Source organism: Leucoraja erinacea, chromosome 22 (assembly GCF_028641065.1).
Source record: "Leucoraja erinacea ecotype New England chromosome 22, Leri_hhj_1, whole genome shotgun sequence".
Taxonomy (NCBI): domain Eukaryota; kingdom Metazoa; phylum Chordata; class Chondrichthyes; order Rajiformes; family Rajidae; genus Leucoraja; species Leucoraja erinaceus.
The window spans coordinates 26,639,935-26,660,435 of record NC_073398.1 but is presented as its reverse complement, the minus strand read 5'-3'; the positions used below and the strand labels follow the sequence as shown (position 1 = coordinate 26,660,435).

Here is a 20,501-nt window from a genome sequence, read left to right as displayed (position 1 = left end):
ACAAGTACTTCTTAGTTCAGGCAACCAAAGGTACTATCATGACTAGTACCGAAAAATCACAGGGAAGGGATGGGTTAGTAGAATAGAGGAAGTTACAAAGGAAGGAAGATGATGGTAAGGATGGAAAGTGGTGAGACTATGCAAAGATTTAAAAAAAGATAATATTTAAAAATCCAGGGACTTGGAAGGTACATAGGAATTTAATATTTTCAATTGCTGAAAGTGGGACAAAAAAAGGTGTTCAGAATTACATTAAAGAAAATGATTTTTTTTCAGATTAATTGAGATAATACCCGTTCAGGCACTAATTATTATTATCATGATGCTGATTTTGATGTATGTTATAGATATTAACCATTAATTATGAATTTCACTTTTAATAGCTAAATATATGTAATTTTATGAATATTAATAACATTTTCTTGAATAACTAAAAATACCATTAAAAAAAAATCATGCCCAAGTCAGAAGAACGGGGATAGTGCAGAGTTACTAATGCCCAGAAGTTACAGATATATGCGCTGTGAGTCCATGGAAAGATTCAGACAAACTGATAAGAATTTTAAAATTAAGCTTTTAAAATTTGGGATTAAACGTACGGTTGTCCACTCTTGCAAAGAAAGGCAATTAAAAGTGGTATATAGTATTAAGAATGAAGACTCAAGAGACTGCAGATGTTGGAATCCTTGGCAAAAAAAAACAAGCTGCTCTATTCCCTACCCAAAATTTTGGGTAGGAAATAGAAACCATCAGCGTGGAGATGGGGAATATAGGAGGCTGAGAAGAGGAGATTCCTGAAAAATATGTGAAGGTTTGGGGGATGGAAGCCTGTCATTTATTGTGGGATCTTGCTGAAAGTTTAGGTAGGGGGAAATATCTGACAGATGATGCCTGGCCTCAGCATTGGTAGAGGTCAATCAAAGGAAAGGTACTAACCAAAAATGTCATATAATCAAACAGTGTGGAAACAGGGCCTTTGGCCGTACTTGCCCACACTGGCAACATGTCCCAGCTACACTAGTCCCACCTGCCCGCGTGTGGTACATATCACTTCAAACCTGTCCCTATCCATGTACCTGTCTAACTGTTTCTTAAATGTTGGGGTGGTCCCTGCCTCAACTACCACCTCTGGCAACTTGGTCCATACACCCACCACCCTTTGTGTGAACAGGTTATCCCTCAGGTTCCTATTAAATCTTTTTCTCTTCACCTTAAACCCAAGTCGCATGGTCCACAATTCACCTACTCTGGGCAAGGGACTCTGTGCATCTACCTGATCTATTCCTCTCGTGGTTTTATACACCTCAATAAGATCACACCCTCATCCTCCTGTGTTCCAAGGAATAGAGTCCCAGCCTACCCAAACTCTCCCTCTAGCCCTGGCACCATCCTTCTCTGTACCCTTTCCAGCTTGTCATCGTTCCTATTACTGAACTGAACACAATATTGTGCCCAGAACTGAACACAATATTCTAAATGCGACCTCACCACCATCTTATGCAACTGCAAAATGATCTCACAACTTCTATACTAAATACTCTGACCCATAAAGGCCAATGTGCCAAACACCTTTTTGACCACCCTATTTATCTGCGACTCCAGCTTCAAAGAACCATGTACTTGCACTCCTAGATCCCTCTGCTCTACAACACTCCCCAGAGCCCTATCATTCAGCGTGCAGGTTCTGCCCATGTTAGACTTCCCAAATGCAACACTTCACATTCCTCAGCCCACGGGGCTAATCGATCAAGATCCTGCTGCGACTTTTCACAACCATCTTCACTTTTGCAAAACCACCCACTTTTTTTTATCAACTGCAAACTTACTAATCTTGCCGTGTATGTTCTCATCCAAACTATTAATATAGATGACAAACAGTAACGGGCCAAGCACCGAACCCTGAGGAACACCACTAGTCACAGGGCTCCAGTCCGAGAAGCAACCTTCCACCATCACCTGTCTATTTGCCTCCACAGATGCTGCCTGGCCACTGAGGTTCCTCCAGCAATCTATTTTTGTTAAATCACAGGAATGAGGAGGGTCAGAGGGAACTGAGAATGTTTAAAACCTAAAAGAGAACGATTTAGGGAAAGATTTAATTAAATATACCAGCAGTGTCAATGTAAAATAAAGTCACAGAGGCAAGTAACACAGAAATAGATGCTTCGGCTCACCATGTCCATGCTGTTTATCAGGTTACATGGAATGAAAACTGGAAATACTGCAGATTCAGGAAATCTGAAACAAAAACAGAAAATGCTGCAAAAACTCAGCGGGTTAGTTTTAAGTTGCAGCGAAAATGAGGGAATGATAAATAGGTCAAAAGAAAGATCTCTGATAGGGTGAGGCCAGAGTTGCTATAGAAAAATGCTGTAGAGAATGGGTTAATGGTGGTAGTTACAGAGAGAAAAAAGGCGATGAAACAGGCAGTTAGAGACCAGGTGCATTAACAAAGGAACACAAAAGCTCCAAACTGCAGTCTGTCCCACACACACCCAACAGTTCAGGCTGTGCTCAAGAGGACTACTGAGAACTACTGAGCTATTGTCACAGAGAATGAAAGGTTCCGAACCAGCCAAAGAAAGCAAAGAACTTGCCTTTGTAGAATTCAGTATTGAATCTGGGGGCTTGCAACTTGGTCAAGGTGGAAGGTAAAGTACTGTTTCTCAGTTTATGTTGTGATAACAGTGCAGGAAGCCACAGGTGCATGATTGAGTTGAGGAATTAAAGTGACAGGCACTTAACATAGAAACATAGAAAATAGGTGCAGGAGGAGGCCATTCGGCCCTTCGAGCCAGCACCACCATTCATTGTGATCATGGCTGATCGTCCCCTATCAATAACCCGTGCCTGCCTTCTCCCCATATCCCTTGACTCCACTAGCCCCTAGAGCTCTATCTAACTCTCTCTTAAATCCACCCAGTGACTTGGCTTCCACTGCCCACTGTGGCAGGGAATTCCATAAATTCACAACTCACTGGGTGAAAACGTTTTTTCTCACCTCAGTCTTAAATTACCTCCCCTTTATTATAAGACTTTGGACCCTGGTTCTGGACTCGCCCCACATTGGGAACATTTGTCCTGCATCTAGCTTGTTTAGTCCTTTTATAAGTTTCTTGACAGGCACAGGAGCTCTGAATTACCGCTACTGACTGAATACTTTGCAACATGGGCACCCAATATGCATTTGGTTTCTTTGATGTAATGGTGAGGGAACTTATGGGAGAGCAGGTGCCTGTGAAGACAGGTGGTTCAGCACATTCAAGAGGAAACTAACAACTTTTTTTAAATGAAAGTCTAGGACACTGAGAGATTGTGGAGAAGGTTAACAGTGGACTCTGAATCTAACCAAATTGATTCTAGTAGTATTTTGTTTAGTCCCTAGTAGGCAGAGTAAGTGGCAGAAATAGGCTCCTGCCTGATCATTGATGAAGGCATTTTTCTGTTCAATTTTTTTTCATAATTGTGCTACTTTGCTGAAAGAAAATAAAGATAAGCAGACTACAATAGCATGTCTTGTGGTGTCGGGGTTGACGACAGGTTCAGCAGTGACCACACTGACACTCGCAGTAGCGTGAACTCACACGATATATTTGATTTACTGTGGTAAGAAAGTCCAGGAACGCATAGAGCACTGTCCATCATCATCATCATCAGGCCACACGTGTGGTTGCCTAGTGATTGGGCATGTCCAAGAAGCTCAGTCCTGGTCTTCAAAGGAGGAGGCGTGGCAATCTCAGGATACTGCCTACAGTCACCCTTGCCTCGAGCGGAGGCACTGGCAGACTCGGGGTTATCCTGGTGGCTCAGCTTTGGGGCTTTCTGAGGAGTCGCTGGCTGTCTCTGGATTATCCTGACGGCTTAGTTTTTGCCTCTATATGTGGGCACTGTCCCTTATTGTCCATGGGCAGGAAGAGGGACTGACAACTCAGGATTGTCCTAGCCACTCAGTCTTAGTAGAGGCACTCGATGTCGAGAGCTTCTTCGTGGCAACCCAATCTTAACCACACAGTGGCTCTCGTGGTCTCAGGTTTGTCCCAGTGACTCAGTCTTCCTTGGACACGGAGACATCTCCCTCCTTCTGCTGAGGGGGGGGGAAAAAAGCCTAGGTTTTATAGGGAGTCGGCTGACAAGGTTCAAGTGGCCAATCGTTATCAGCTAATTGGACCCAGCTGTTCCCACATATGCTGGGGGAATTGGCCTATCCTAGTCAGTCAGCCAGTAATAGGGATCGGAATGATATCTAAGGGAGAGAGCGCTGTTACAGACGGCATACCTATTTAAGTGTTAACAGAGAAGGAATGTTAACACGACTACTAAAAATAATTTCAATTATATTTAATGTAGGCCAGTTCGATTAGTCTTTCTTTGGCGGAGCTATGAAAAGAAACATCATACAGTAAGAAAGTGTCGTGCCAATTCCCAAATCATCGCAATGTTAGGGGAGGCCAATGACTGTGAAGTGGAATTGAGAAGGTTGATGCGGTTTTCTCTCTGTTCATCCTCTCAGGCTGAAACAGGAATAACTTCTCCAAAGATTCAGAGTATATAATGGAATTTCTAGATTCATTGTGAAGCCCAGCATTAAACAGCACCACAAAACAGGTTTATTAGTAGTTTGATTGGTAGTGGAGACCATACGTATGAATAATGAAGGGAGGAAGCTGAGTGGAGCCAGCTGAGCTGGGCTTGAGAAGCAAGGCCAATGCAGGAACATGTGAGTTATCAGGAAATATACTAATAATCCATGCTACTTTGTCCACAGAGGAAATGCACTGTATAATGACAATAAATCAATACAAATTATGGAGAGAAGCAATATAAGGTGAAGACAGAGAAACAGAGGGGGGAAACAAAGAGATTGGCAAATTGCAAAATGGAGAAAGATAGAGAGTGAACAATAAATATGTGAAAGATGAATACAAATGAGGGAGAGAGATGGATAAATTGAGATGCAAATATGTCTGAAAGAAATAAAGGCTACTTTGACTTTGACATTGAATTCAAAGTGGGAAATAGGGAGAGATGGGGAACAGAGGTGGAGAGAAACAGAAATTGAATGAAACACCTGGAGATGGAGCATTGATTAAGAGAGAGAGAGATAACAAAATTCCAACCGACAAGATTTATAACATTTTATGAGAAAGGATCTTTGGAAAAAATAAATTTTATGGAGACAGTTTAAAATGGTCAGGGCGTACGGCAGCAAGAATGACAGGATGTGAGATTGAGGATGGAAGGGTCTCTTAAGCTGCTGGGAATGAGAAAGAACCAGAAAAATGTTCTTACATTGTGAATCTGATAAGAGGAAATCACATAAACATAAGAAAGAGGAGCAGGAAGAGGCCAATTGACCTTTCAAGCCAGCTCTGCCATTGAATAAAATCATAACTAATCCAATCTTAGCTTTAACACCACATACATTTCATACTCATGCTATTTGGCTTCCAAATATCTGATAAATTCCACCTTGAATATATTAAATGATTCTGCAAATAGATATCCTCATCTTTTCCCCGATTAAATTCTATCTCCAAACTCCATTTATTTTTTGCAGGCGCTTGGTAAGCTATCAATCTATGTTTCATCATAAAATTAGCTAACAGTACCGTTCATCCATGACATTGACATAGATCATAAATAATCTAGGTCCCAGGATTATCTTTCCGTAGCATTTAATGATTGTCAAATTGAAAATGATTCAGTTAGCATAACTGTGTTTTGTGTCAGTTAGCCAGTACCCTATATCAATGCCAATACAAGGAACTGCAGATGATGGTTTATAAAAAAAATGTTACAAAGGTCTGGAGTAACTCAACCAGTCAGGCAGCATCTCTGGAGAACATGGATCGGCGACATTTCAGGTCAGGACTCTTTTAGACTGTTCATAGGGGGAGGAAAGAAAGCTGAAAGAATGGAGGGGCAGGACAAAGCCTGGCAGATAATAGTTTTGCATAGATGAGGGGGCTTTCAATCGGTAGAAGGTAGACAAGGTTAGAAGGGAAGAGGAGAGAGGGTGAGTGTTTTGTAGTGACCTAAAATTGGAGAATTTAATGTCATCCTATCAAGGCCAATACTTTACCCAAAACCACATGAATTTTTTTAATTTAATACCTTTCTCAGTTTCCATAAATGCCTGTCCATGTCCATCTGGAAGCATAGAGGTCATAGAAAAATAAATTAAGGATGAAGCTATTCAACCCATCAAATCTATTCTGCCATTTAATCATGGCTGATCTATCTTTCCCTCTCAACTCCATTCTCCTGCCTTCTTCCCATAACCCGTGACACCTGTACTCATCAAGAAACTGTCAATCTCCGCCTTAAAAATATCAATTGACTGGGCCTCCACAGCTGTCTGAGGCAATGAATCCCACAAATTCACCACCCATTGACGAAATAAATTCCTTTTCATCTTTTTTCTGAAGGTACGTCATATTTTGAGGCTATGGCCTCTGGTCCTAGAATCTACCACTAATGGCAACATCCTCTCCACATTCACTCCATCCAGGCCACTCACTATTTGGTAAGTTTCAATGAGGTTCCCTCCTCATCCCTCTAAAGATAAAGAGAAATGATTTGCCCCTAATGCCCCTGTCCCACTTAGGAAACCTGAACGGAAACCTCTGGAGACTTTGTGCCCCGCCCAAGGTTTCCGTGCTGTTTCCGGAGGTTTTTGTCAATCTCCCTACCTGCTTCCACTACCTGCAACCTCCGGCAACCGCCTGCAACCTCCGGGAACCGCACGGAAACCTTGGGTGGGGCGCAAAGTCTCCAGAGGTTTCCGTTCCGGTTTCCTAAGTGGTACAGGGGCATAAGTCTGTGGAGGATAATTTGCTGTGTTCATTCAAGACAGAGAACATTTGAATATTACAGCAATCAAAGGAATCACTGGGGACGGTGCAGGAAAATGGTGTTGAGATGGAAAATCAGTCATGATCTTAAAGGAGGAATGTGCATAAAGATCCAAAAGGGTTACACCTGGTCTTAGTTCTTACGTTGTTACCCATTCATCTATCTTTCCATTCCACTTCAGCATTGTATTATCTTTACATATAATAATATATACAAAGATATATATATTGGACAGTGAAGGGCGAACAAAAAAATGGCGGATGAACTGAATCGATTTTTTGCGTCAGTCTTCACAGTGAAAGACACCAGCAAGGTGCCAGAAATTCAAGAGGGTCAGGGGGCATAAGTTAGTGCAGTTGTGATTATTAAGGAGAAAGTGCTTGGGAAGCTGAAAGGCCTGAAGTTGGATAAGTCACCTGGACCAAATGGACTACACCCCAGGGTTCTGAAAGCGGTGGCTGTGGAGAATGCAGTCATTAGTAGTAATCTTTCAAGAATCATTTGCACCAGTAATGCTACCAGAGGACTGGAAAATTGCAAATGTAACTCCACTGTTTCAGAAGGGGGCGAGGCAAAAGAAAGGAAATTACAGTGGTTGGTAAGATTTTAGAGTCCATTATTAAGGATGTTGGTGTACTTGGGAGCACATGATAAAACAGGCCAAAGTCAGCACGGTTTTGTTCAGGGGAATACTTGCCTGGCAAATCTGTTGGAATTCTTTGAGCATGAAACAAAGGAGAGTCAGTGGATGTTGTTTATGTGTGGGCCTTTTCTGGTAGGCTGGCAGTGACTAGTGGTGTTTCACATTGGTTAGGGTTGGGTTTGCTAATTTTCATATTATAAGTTAATGATTTGGATGATGGAATTGATGGAATTGTGGCCAGTTTTTAGGATGATATGAAGAGAGATGGAGGGGCAGGTAGTTTTGTGGAAGCAGACCTCCTGCAGTGGGATTTGGACAGGTGTGAAGAATGGGCACAGAAGAGGCAAATGGAATGCATCAAAGCAAAGTGTACGGTGATGCACTTTGGTAGAAGGAATAAAAGCATAAACTATTTTCTTAATTGGGTGAGGATTCAAAAATCAGAGATGCAAAGGGACTTGGGAATGCTGGTGCAGGATTCGCAAAAAGTTAATTTGTAGGTTGAGTCGGGTGTAAGAAAGGCAAATGCAATGTTAGCATTCATTTCAAAAGGATTAGAATATAAAAGCAAGGTTGTAATGTTGAGGCTTTATAAGGCACTGGTCGGATCACATTTGGAATATTGTGAGCAGTTTTGAGCCACATATCTGAGGAGGGATGTGCTGGCATTGGAGAGAGTCTAGAGGAGGTTTACGAGAATGATCCCAGAGATGTTTGGGTTAACATATAAGAAGCGTTTGATGGCTCTGGGCCTGTACTCACGAATTTAGAAGGATAAGGGGGGGATATCTCAGTGAAGCCTACCGAATAATGAAATGCTGAGACAGAGTTTATGTGGAGAGCATGTTCCCAGTACATGGAACATAGAATAGTACAGCATAGGAGTAGGCCTTGGTGCCAAACATGCTGCCATGGCACGTTAAATTCATCTCATCTGCCTGTATATGATGTATACAACTCTGTTCACTGCACTGCAATGTGCCTATCTAAAAGCCTCCTAAATGCCACTATTGTATCTGCCTCCATCACCACCCTGGCAATGCGTTCCAGGCCCCCATCATTCCCTGCACATCTCCTCAAACTTTCCCCATCTCACCTTATAACTATGCTCTCTAGTATTGGACATTTCCATCCCAGGCAAAAGATTCTGACTGTCTTTCCTATCCATGCCTCCCATAATTCCATCTGCTTCTAGCAAATCTCCCCTCAACCTCTGACATTCAAGAGAAAACAATCCGAGTCTATCCAACCTCTCCCTGTAGCTGAAATACTCTAATTCAGGCAGCATTCTGGTAAACCCCTTCTGCATCCTCTCCAAAGCCTCCATGTCCTTTCTACAATGGGGTGACCAGAACTGTGCACAATACTCCAAATGTGGCCTAACCAAAGTCCTATAGAATTGCATCATCACTTCTTGACTCTAATATTCAATGCCCCTAATAATGAAGGCAAATATAGTTTATGCCTTCTTCACCACCCTATCTAACTGTGCTGCCACCTTCATTAAGGCTATGAACTTGGACTACATAATCTCACTGCACATCAATGCTGTTAAGAGTCTTGTCACTAACTATAGACTCTGTGGTATAATCTATTTTCTTCACACCATCCAGGGACAAAAACTTTTCTTCCATGTGAAACAGCAATTCACTTGTACATCTTCCAATTAAGTGTATTGCATGCAGTGCTCACAATGTGCTCTCCTCTACAATGGAGAAACCAAATACATATGAAATGCTGCTTTGCAGAATTCCTCATTCAATGTGTAAGTGGGGGGGCTTCCCCTTCTCTTAATTTAATTCTTCATCCCATTCCCACTCTGCACTCTTCATCATTGGTCTTTTATATTGTTTCAATGAAGTTCAACCTAAGCTTAATTGCACCATTTTATTTGCTGTCAATGCACATTACAGACATTTGGATTCACCAATTAATCCTCTAGACAGGTTAGCTGCTATTAACGAGCTTTATTCATCTTTTCTCAGCTGAGACCAATATGTACTATTCATTTTCACTTGGTCTCAATCCTACCCAAGTCATTCCCTTTTGTTTTCCCCAACACTCTCCATTCCCCCCTTACCTGCAACTTAAAACATTTGGTTTTCTGACGGTTCTTGGTTCTGATGAAAAATCCTGAAGATGAATTTCACCTGAAATGTTAAATCTGTTTTGCTGTCCACAGATATTTTTCAGTCAGCTGAGTATTTCCTGCATATTCTGTTTTTATTATGGAAAGATACTTGTGGGAGTGGCATAAAGGTTCACTGGATGGTACAGGTGCACAACCTTTTATCCGGTGTTCCAGAAACCGAAAAGCTCCGGAAACCGGCCATTTTTTCCAGATGTCGTCTGCGCACCAAAGCTCGCGTTTGGCGCCAAACTTGACCCAAAACGACCCACGGTCAACCCAGGTCTGTACTACTGTAGCGGCTGCCTCCTCCCTGGAGACCGGGAGACGCTTAAACATCTGTAAATCATTGCTTAAATGTTAGTCAGTTAGTTTGGAGGGCTTTTACGTGAAGGGGGGTAAAGGGGTAAACTTTAATTCTTAGTCCCCTACCTGGTCGGAGAGGCGGGGAGCGGTCAATGCCTTACCGGGTCGCTGTGCAGTAAGCTCTGCAGCGCTGTGGCCGGTGGGGCCGCGGGCGGCGCCAGTTGTAGCTCCGACCCCGGCAACTCTACCCCTGGCTGCGAGGCGCTCCAAATCCAGCGCGGCCCGCGGCCGGACGCCCCAGCTCCGCGAATGTCGGGAGTCGGCGGCATCGCAGCACTGGGATACCAGCGGGGAGCGGGCAATGCCTTACCGGGTCGCCGTGCGGCAAGCTCCGGAGCGCTGTGGCCGCCGACACACAACATCGCGGAGCGTCGCTGGATTTGGAGCCGCGCAGCCAGGGGTAGAGTTGCCGGGGTCGAAGCTCCAACCGGCGCCGCCCGCGGCCGGACGGAGCCCCCAGCTCCGCGGCTCCAAATCCAGCGACGCTCCGCGAATGTTGGAAGAAGGCGGCCACAGCGTTCCGGAGCTTGCCGCACGGCGACCCGGTAAGGCATTGCTCGCTCCCCGCTCTTATCCCAGCGCTGCGACGCCGCCGACTCCCGACATTCCCGGAGCTGGGGCGTCCGGCCGCGGGCCGCGCTGGATTTGGAGCGCCTCGCAGCCAGGGGTAGAGTTGCCGGGGTCGGAGCTACAACCGGCGCCGCCCGCGGCCGGACGGAGCCCCCAGCTCCGCGAGGTTGGGAGTCGCCGACCAGGTAGGGGACTAAGAATTAAAGTTTCCCCCTTCACCCCTACACCACCACCACCACCACATAAAATCCCTCCAAACTAACTGACTAACATTTACGCAATGATTCTCCGGGGAGGAGGCAGCTGCTCCAGACTTTTCAAGCCGCCCGCGCTACCTACCTAATCTACGCTAAAAATCTTCCATTCTGAAATCCGAAAATGTCCGAAATCCGACAAGTGTCTGGTCCCAAGGCTTTCGGATAAAAGGTTGTGCACCTGTACCTAAATTGGTAAAATTACCCTTTGAGGAGAAATTATACAGACAAGCCAATGCTCTCTAAATTTAGAAATATAATAACTTATTGGAACGAACAAAATTCTAATAGAGCTTATTAGGTAGATACAGAGATGATGTCTCCTCTATTTGGGGTATTAAGAACGAGGAGTCACAAAATAAAATAAGTGGTTTGTCATTCAGGGCTGAAAGGAGAAGATACATCTGTACTTTGTAATTCTCTATTTAAGGTGCTGCAAGGATCAGTTTCTAGTAAAGTCAAGACAAAGATTGTTAGATTTTTTGATATTAAGGAAAGAGAGATTTACTGGATAAGTGCAGGAAAATAGCGCTGAGGTAATCATGATCTTATTGAATGGCAGAGCAGGCATACAGGGTGAATTGACCTTCTCCTGCTTCTGCATTTTATGCTTGTACCTGATGGGCACAGATATGGTTGGAGGTTGGATCTCCAGTGGCAAGTGGAACATGACACACAAAAATCCTTTTGAGAATTTAAAAGGCACGTCAGATGCATAATTGAAAACATTCCACTTGCCCGGATGAATGCATCACTACAGCTAGAGCTTTGATCTGATGGGTTGGCTATTAAATCACACAGCTCTGCCCATTATGTGCCGTTTTTGATGTTTGGCATGCACGTAGTTCTATTTTGCAGCATCACCAGTCCGGCATCTCGTTATGGAGACAAAAGAAACTGCAGATGCCGGATCCTTAGTTAAACACAAAGTTCTGGAGGAACTCAGTGGGTCAGGCAGTGTTTTTGGAGAGAATGGATAGACATTTCAGGTTGGGACCGTTCTTCAGATCAATCAGTCTGAGGATGCGTCTTGACCTGAAATGGCATCTGTCCATTTCTTCCACAGAGGAAAGATCCTGGCCCAAATTATCATCTGTTAAATAAAGGAACATCGTAAGCTATTCCTTTAGCTGAGTTCCTCAAGTATTTCATATTTGGCTTCTCATCATATTTAGTTATACCTGGTGCTGCTTCTGACATGCCCTTTTGCACTCCTCAGTTGAGAAGAAAGAAAAAGAACTAAGAAATGGACAGAAAAAGATTCTGTTATAATCTCAATACGAGAGGTTGTAGAGAAAGCGAGTGTGGTAAAAAATAATATCTAGGATGTACTAGAAAGGTTGAATGTACTTTAAGTAAACAAGTAAGCTTGGTTCAGAAGTAATAATCAGAGAAAATATTTAATAGACACATAGAGAAGTTTGGATTGAAAAAGGAAATCCGCACAGATTTATTAAAGGTAAACAGTATTTGGTTGACATGGTTGGATTTTTTTATGCAGTAACAAGATCGGCCTGCACAATTGCTCTAGTAAGAGTTGGCATAGATTCAATGGCAGTGACAATTTTATGATTTAATGTTGTATGTTTACTGATGGACAGAAAGGATCCCTCAGTAAACATCAACGAGTTTGAAAGAAAATACAAAATTGGAAATCTAAATTTTAAGTACATCCTGAAGATTGCCAGTATGTTGGATTAACTTGCTTCACATTACTAGAAAAAGTAAATCTAGAGATTAATTGCCAGCCAAAAATTCACAGAGCATTCTGTCTTCCTTGCAATGTACAATTGGACATCACACATTCATGACTGTATGTAGACATACCATGCAATTGACTTCAAATCTACTGAGCTTATTTACACTGGTGCTTTTAGGTTTCCAATTAGGAATGTGTTAATTCTGTCAGAATCTGTGATGTGGGAAGAAACCGATGTACCTGGAAGAAACCCACGTGGTCACAGCAACCCACAAATAACATGCAGCTTCCACAAAGACAGCTGTGCCGCATATGCGGGGTTGTTAGTTAATTGGCCATTATAAATTGCCCCGAGTATGTAGGGAGTGGATGTGAAAGTGAGATGGTATAGATCTAGTGTGAACGGGTGATCGCTAGTTAGCATAGACTCGGTGGGCAAATAGATCTATCAATCAATCTGAACTGGCTCTCCAGTACAATAATGATGGACCACCTTTAAAGAAGATCTCATTGCCCTATCATCTCTACCTTAAATTACATAATTGGAAGAACAATGGATGGCTTCTTAGGGTAGACGCAGGTTTATCTCAGGCTGCTATGGGAAGCAAAGGAGCTGATAACTAAGGGCCTGATAAAGATTTTTGCATCATCATGTGAGATGCCAGAAAACTGGAGGATAGCTTACGATGTTCCTTTATTTAATAAGACCAGCAGGGATAAGCCGGATGAGCATTAAGTCAGCGGTAAGAAAATTCCAAGAGAAAATCTTACGGGATGGTATTTGTCTATATTTAGAAATGTGCATTTGCAGATGACACCAAGATTGCTGGGGTCGTGGACCATGAAGAAGGCTGTCAAAATATACAGCGGGATATAGATCATCTACAGAAATCTACAGGGTGGAGAAATGACAGATGGAGTTTAATCCAAGCAAGTGTGAGATGTTGCACGTTGAAGATTGAATACAAGGGCAAAATATACAATTAATGGCATGGTCTATAACAGCATTGATATACAGAGGAATCTTGATGTCCAAGTCCGTAACTACTTGAAAGTGGCAACACAAGTAGATAGAGTTGTAAAGAAAGCAATAGTATTATTTCCTTCATTGGTTGGGACATTGAGTATAAGATTTAGGAAGTCATGATACAGCTTCATAGGACTTCTGTCAAGCCGTATTTGGATTTTGTGTGCAATTCTGCAGACTTTGGAGAGGTTGCAGAAGAGGCCTTCCTGAATGCTGCTTTGATTAGGGGATATTAGGTACAGGGATAGACTTGGATTATTTTCTCTGGAACACCGGATGTAGTGGGGAGACCTAATAAAATGTATATAAAAATATCAGTGGCATAGTTGTGGTAGATGGTCGGAATCTTTTTTCCTAGGATGGAAAAATAACATACTACATATAGTTTTAAGGTGAGAGGGACAAACATCAAAGGAGATTTGCAGGGCAACTCATTTTACAAAGAGCGTGATGTAACTGAAAGTAAGCATGCAGGTACAGCAGACAGTGAAGAAAGCTAATGGCATGTTGGCCTTCATTGCGAGAGGATTTGAGTTTAGAAGCATAGAGGTCCTACTGCAGTTGTGCAGGGCCCTAGTGAGATCGCACCTGGAGTATTATGTGCAATTTTGGTCTCGCAATTTGAGGAAGGACATTATTGTTATTGAGTGAGTGCAGCGTAGGTTCAACAGGTTAATTCCCGGGATGGCGGGACTGACATATAATGAAAGAATGGTAGGTAGACAAAAAATGCTGGAGAAACTCAGCGGGTGAGGCAACATCTATGGAGAGAAGGAATTGGCGACGTTTCGGGTCGAGACCTTTCTTCAGACTGATGTCGCGGGGGGGGGGCGGAAAAAAGGAAGTAGGCAGAAACAGAAGGACTTGTGCGAAAACAGGGAAGGGAGAGGGGAAGGAGGGAGAAAGCAAGGGCTATCTAAAATTAAAGAAGTCAATCACGCTGGGGTGTAAACTACCCAAGTGAAATATGAGGTGCTGTTCTTCCAATTTGCGCTGGGCCTCACTCTGGCAATGGAGGAGGCCCAAGACAGAAAGGTCAGAGTGGGAATGGGAAGGGGAGTTGAAGTGCTGAGCAACCGGGCGATCAGGTTGGTTAAGACAGACTGAGCGGAAGTGTTCAGCGAAGCGATTGCCGAGCCTGCGCTTGGTCTCGCTGATGTAGAGAAGTTGACACCTGGAACAGCGGATGCAGCAGATGAGGTTGGAGGAGGTGCAGGTGAACCTCTTCCTCACCTGGAAAGACTGATTTGTTGGTCTCGCTGATGTAGAGAAGTTGACACCTGGATGAAAGAATGGGTTGACTGGGCTTGTATTCATTGGAATTCAGAAGGATGAAATGGGATCTAAAAGAAACATGTAAAATTCTTAAAGGATTGGATAGGGTAGATGCAGGAAATATTTTCACAATGTTGGGGAAGTCCAGAACCAGGGGTCACAGTTTAAGAATAAGGGGTAGGCCATTTAGGACTGAGATGAGGAGTTGTGAATCTGTGGAATTCTCTGCCACAGAAGGCAGTGGAGGCCAATTCACTGGATGTTTTCAAGAGAGAGTCAGATTTACTCCAAGAGGGGATGGTGGAATCAAATATAATCAGTATGCTTAAGAGACATTTGGACAAGCATCTAAATAGTCAAGCAGCACCTCTGGAGAACATGGGCAGGTGATGTTTTGGGTCGAGAAGGTGACGGCTGGATCTCAACCCGAAATATCACCTATTCACCTTCTACAGAGGTACTGCCTGCTGAGTTAATCTGGCACTGCATCCGTTTGTGTATTAACCAGCATCTGCAGTTTCTTGTTTTGGCATATGTTTCAGATATAAAAATATATGGACTGAATTTGAGCCACTGGGAGTAAAGTAGATGGGCAAAAAGGATGGTGTGGACGTGACGTGCCAAAAGACCTATTCTGTGCTGTTATGACTCTAAGTTTATGTGCACAGCGACCGCACCATCTGCATCAACCTTCCCAACTATTCATCAAGTATTGAATTATTTAAAAATGATTCGGCTTTTATTAACAGATTCATCCATATTTTATTTGATTAATTTTACTCTCGATAATTGTTTGTGAAAGCTTCCCTACCATCAAACTTAAATTGACTAGTCTGTAGTTGCTAGGTTATCCTTACTTCCATATTTGAACAAGAGTGTATAATTTGCTATTCTCGAGTCTTCTGGCATCGTTCCTGTTTCTCTGGAGAATCGTAAGATCATGGTTTGTATTGCCACAATGGTTTACCCTTACTTCTCCCAGTAACCTAGCATACATTCCATTCAGATCTGAAAAAAAATCAATTTTGAAAGCAAGCCCAGCAAGAACCTACATTTTTGCAATTTTACCACATCCAGCATCTCAATTAGCTTTTCTTCCACTGTCTATGGCAAGATTCTTTGACACGAGTAAGAGAAATGCAATGAATGAATTTTCAAAATATTAGCCTGAAATCTTCTGAAATTGCCAGTTGGGATAATATGGAGGGAAAAATGATTGCAATTATTGTCTATTTTTATTAACCAAATGTTGATGATCTGAATGCATCAAAAATTGGCTTCACATCAGAAAACAACATTCTTTATTAACTGTAGACATACTGGAAAGCAGTTCACTTTTAAAAATATGCTCTGGAGGTGAAACTGAGAAAACTGATGATGTTTTTTGTCAGTGAGAAAACACTAGTACTATAAATAGGTGTTACTAATAAAGCCTTACCTTGCAGTGACAACAGGAGATCTCTTTCCTACTTCTAGAGAGGCCGCTGTAGGCTCATCCCCGAGTGAATGAGTATCCTTAGACAATTGTTGCAGCCTGGAGCTCAGCTCACTTATTACAGTGGGTTTGCTGCCCTCCACCATCTGAATAGGCCTGGGCTCAATTGGATCCCCCCACAACTTGGATTTTCTCTGTATGAGGTAGCGAGACCGTCCGACGCCGGGGGGTAACGCAGACGGCTGGTGTTGGGCAACAAGCTCACTGTCTGAGGTCTGCTTCAAGAGAGGGTCCCTGAATGTAACTGGCCCTTTGTTGAGTTGGGACTTTAGCTTTGGCTTTGGAGGCACTGGAGGCTTCTCGAGTATGAAGGTCTGTCCATCAGCAAATGATGTGTAGGTATCCAAGGGCTCCCCGCTCTCAGATGACAATGTTGACATACTGGAGACAGTTGAAATCGTGCTTGTGGTTTCCAGGTGATGGTCACTACTGCTTCTTGTATCTATTTCTTCTACACCCGAATCCACACTTGCTTCTGAAGGTGGGGCATCTGTTGGCTTCCCTGAGGGTGAAACGCCAGGAGCTGAAGGTGCTGTAGTTGGGGGTCCACTGGGATGGATGGCAGTTTTCTCAGCCTTGGCTTGGATGAAGATGCCATTTGCAAATTCATCAGGAGGTGGTACAAGTCCAATCTTTGCAAGTTCCTCTCTCGTTTCCTCATCACTTGAGGAGAGAATTGGAGGGAGGGAAACAGCAAATGATTCCATATCTTCATCAGAGCTTCCTTGAGTTTGTGGTTTCCCAGGTGCTTCAGTAGCTGGAGGCTCAGAAACAGCACAAAGTGGCTGGGAAGCTTGTGGCTCTGAAAGGAATGGTTGAGGCTGTGGTGACAATGGCTTCAAGGCAGTTGTTGAAGTATCTTGAAGTTCTGACTCTTGGCCATTACTTGTTGCATGGACCATCAGTAGGCCTGCCGTTTTCTGTTGTGATGTATCTACAATGTTGATTAGCATACTTTTCTTCTCTTCCACTTTCTTTTCTTCTCTCTCAGCTTTCTCCATTTGTCCCTGCCTTGATTCTGCTTCTTTCCTCAGTGTAGCAGAGGTTCCCCACTGGTGCTTTGCAGTCACTCCGGATGTGGGACTATAGCTCGCTTTGTCCTCTGGTGAGAAAGGTGGTGATATGAGTGTTTCAACTTCTGTTTTCTTTGCCTCCTTGATGTGACTCTCCATGTAGACTGGAGTTTTTCTTTCTTGGGCTTTTACAGTTTCATTGCTTCCAGTTGCTCGCTGATGCTGTGTTTCAGCGACTAGTGCCCGCTGCCTTGCGGCCAGCGCAAGTGCCAGTGGTGAGTTAGGATCCAGCGGTTTCCCTGTGAGAGGATGTATAAAAGTCACAGGCGTGTTTGCTGGTGGCCTTGAGGAAGGAATAGGGGAAGGGATTGGTGATCGGAGAGACCTATCGCTGCTACTCAGCAGTCTCTCATCGACTGACCTGGACTGTTGCAGGGCTGGGATGTTGGGTGCTGTTTCGCTTTCAATGGCACCCACAGAAAGGAAGACTGTTGATTTCCTCTTTTCTTCCAACCTTTTTTCTCGGTCCCGTACTGCTCCTGCAATAGCAACAGCAAAGGGACTGGCCAGATCTTGTCCATCGTCCTGTGCTTTACTGATTCCTTCTCTCTGCAGCTGCTCATATTCTTTGCCAGACTGCTGGGCTATCCTTCTGGCTAATAACTCTTTACCAGCCCCAGACGAGCCAACTGCTGATGCTCTCTCTATAGCATCTTCAACCTGGAATTGCTTGACCAGAGGGCTTTTTTTACGAAGCGGTTTTGTTGGTGCAAAAAGTCCCACGTTGAACTGGCCCACATTTGCATATGGGTTATCAACTACCTTTGCCTTTCGTTTGCTTTTATCTTGAGGAGTTGGTGAGGGGCTTGGCCATGAGATGTCAGTTGCCTCCACAGGATAGTAGGAAGAATCCTGCAGGATTATCATTGACCTGGCCCTTTTCTGCCTCTCTACCGGAGGCACAGGAGACCGATTTGGTTCATAGACCTCTGCTGTTGTTGTTACCTGCTGGCCTCCATGAACTTTCGCTTCTGTGTTGGGTTTAAAGCTGGAACGCACATTATCGTAACTTCTTCCAGGGGGTGGGGGTGGTGAGAAAGGAGGTGGAGGACCTGTGTCTAAAAGGTAAGGAGAGGGTGGGGGTGGTGGGGCAATCTGCGGAGGTGGGGGTATGCCTAGTCCTTCCCGGAGAGTATCTTGCATCGATGTGCTGCGTAAAAACCTTCCTTCCATTGCTGTAACTGAAAGTTTATCATCCTCAGAGGCTCCTGTAATACACAGTGAAAAAACGTTGTAATTTGCAAGCTATGAATGACTTAAAAATTAATTCAAGTAAATGGTCATGGATACTGGGTTCTGGTCTTTAAATCATGGATTGATATCCAGTGGACAGAATAACCCAAGGTTCAAAGGGCCTATTCCCATCCTTTTGTATACGAAGGATTGCTCCTTGAAAATCCATGTCTGGACTCTGAATGAGAACAAGACTGAGTTCAGGAGGTGATGACTTTCATAGCTGAACAGGTGGTTGACTTTGCTGTCCATGCTCATATCAAGGCTGGCATTATATTTATTGGAGAATTGCAAAAAATCTGAATTGCAAAAAATTCTTCCACCAAAAAGATGAAAAAAATTGATTAAAAATAAATAAATTCCAAATATCAATGTGAGGATGAACATGCGAATAGGACAGAATAAACAACACAAGAAGAGGTCAAATTAAACCTTGATTCAGAACGGCTTTAAACGGTTAGAATATTAGTTTTACTTTTCTCTCTTTTTTCCTGACATATACAAGACTAGGCAATGGGTTTAACAATGTGTACATTGTTAGAAATGTATACATTGTTAGGAAAGATAGATGGCAATGGATTGGCAGTTCTGCCTCCTTTGCCATGGTAAGACTACATTAGGATCCTTCCATCTAGCTGAGTAGCTAAAGGATCCCTCGTATTACCTTGGCAGCAACAAGATCCCTGTTCCCTCTCTCTTTGCTGTAACAACCCCTCTGGTGTGGATGAGTTAATGCATCATACTCTGGATATTGATTCTTGAGAACTTAATTATCCTGCACCGATCCAACACATGATGGAAAATTGAACCAATGGAGATTAAAGATCAAAAGATCCACAAATTCTGTGTAAGAATAGTTATTTTACCTATAGACTTTGTCCGTGACATTCTTCTAGGCATTGGGAGGTGTGGCTTTTCTGGAACAGATGGTGGGGTTGACTTTGAGGGCATTCCTTGACGCTCAAATAATGACTGAAAGAAAATACAAAAATATTTACAGATGGGCAATGAGTGTTGAAATTAATTGAACATTGAACACATGAACAGGGCAGGAACAGCGCCATACTGTGGTGACATTTTGCCAGAAGCACAACAGCTAAGGATCAAATACCCTTCACCTATACCTTCTCTCCCGAGATGCTGCCTGTTACGGCTGAGTTACTCCAGCTTTTTGTGTGTCACCCATTCCTTCTCTCCAGAGATGCTGCCTCTCCCGCTGAGTTACTCCAGCTTTTTGTGCCTGTGGACTCTTATCCATCGGCGAGACCAAATGCAGACTGGACGATCGTTTCACGGAACACCTTCGCTCAGCCCGCGTGAACCAACCTGATCTCCTGGTTACTGGACACTTTAATTCTCCTTCTCATTCCTACACAGACCTTTCTGTCCTCAGTCTTCTCCATTGTCAGAGTGAGACTAAACGCAAATTGGAGGAACAGCATCTCATATTTCGCTTGGGCAGCTTACAGCCCAATGGTATGAATATTGATTTCTCTCACTTTAGGTAGCCCCGGCATTCTCTCTCTCTCCTTCCGAATTTGAGGAAGGACATCCAAATTTGGGGAAGGACATCCTTGCTATTGAGGCAATGCAGCCTAGGTTCACGAGGTTAATTTCTGGGATGGCAGAACTGACATATGAGGAAAGATTGGACTGGACAAGCTAGATGCAGGAAAAATGTTCCCAATGATGGGGGAGTCCAGAACCAGGGGCCACAGTCTAAGAATAAAGTGAAGGCCATTTAAAACTGAAATGAGAAAAAAACGTTTTCACCCAGACAGTTGCGAATTTGTGGAATTCTCAGCCACAGAAGGCAGTAGAGGCCATTTTAAAAGAGAGTTAGATACTGTAGGCCAGGGGTCGGCAACATTGTTCTGCACAGG

At 43.5% G+C, this 20,501-nt stretch overlaps 1 protein-coding gene across 1 annotated transcript in view; it reads right to left on the bottom strand.

The window, feature by feature from the left end:
• shank3a (SH3 and multiple ankyrin repeat domains 3a) overlaps positions 1-20,501 on the bottom strand; it is a 530,257-nt gene that overhangs the window by 22,056 nt on the left and 487,700 nt on the right. The window contains exons 21-22 of the mRNA XM_055653270.1: positions 19,485-19,590; positions 16,256-18,593 (exon numbers count right to left, since the gene is read on the bottom strand). Of these exons, the coding sequence (XP_055509245.1) occupies positions 16,256-18,593; positions 19,485-19,590 (2,444 nt within the window). The remainder of the gene's footprint in view (positions 1-16,255; positions 18,594-19,484; positions 19,591-20,501) is intronic.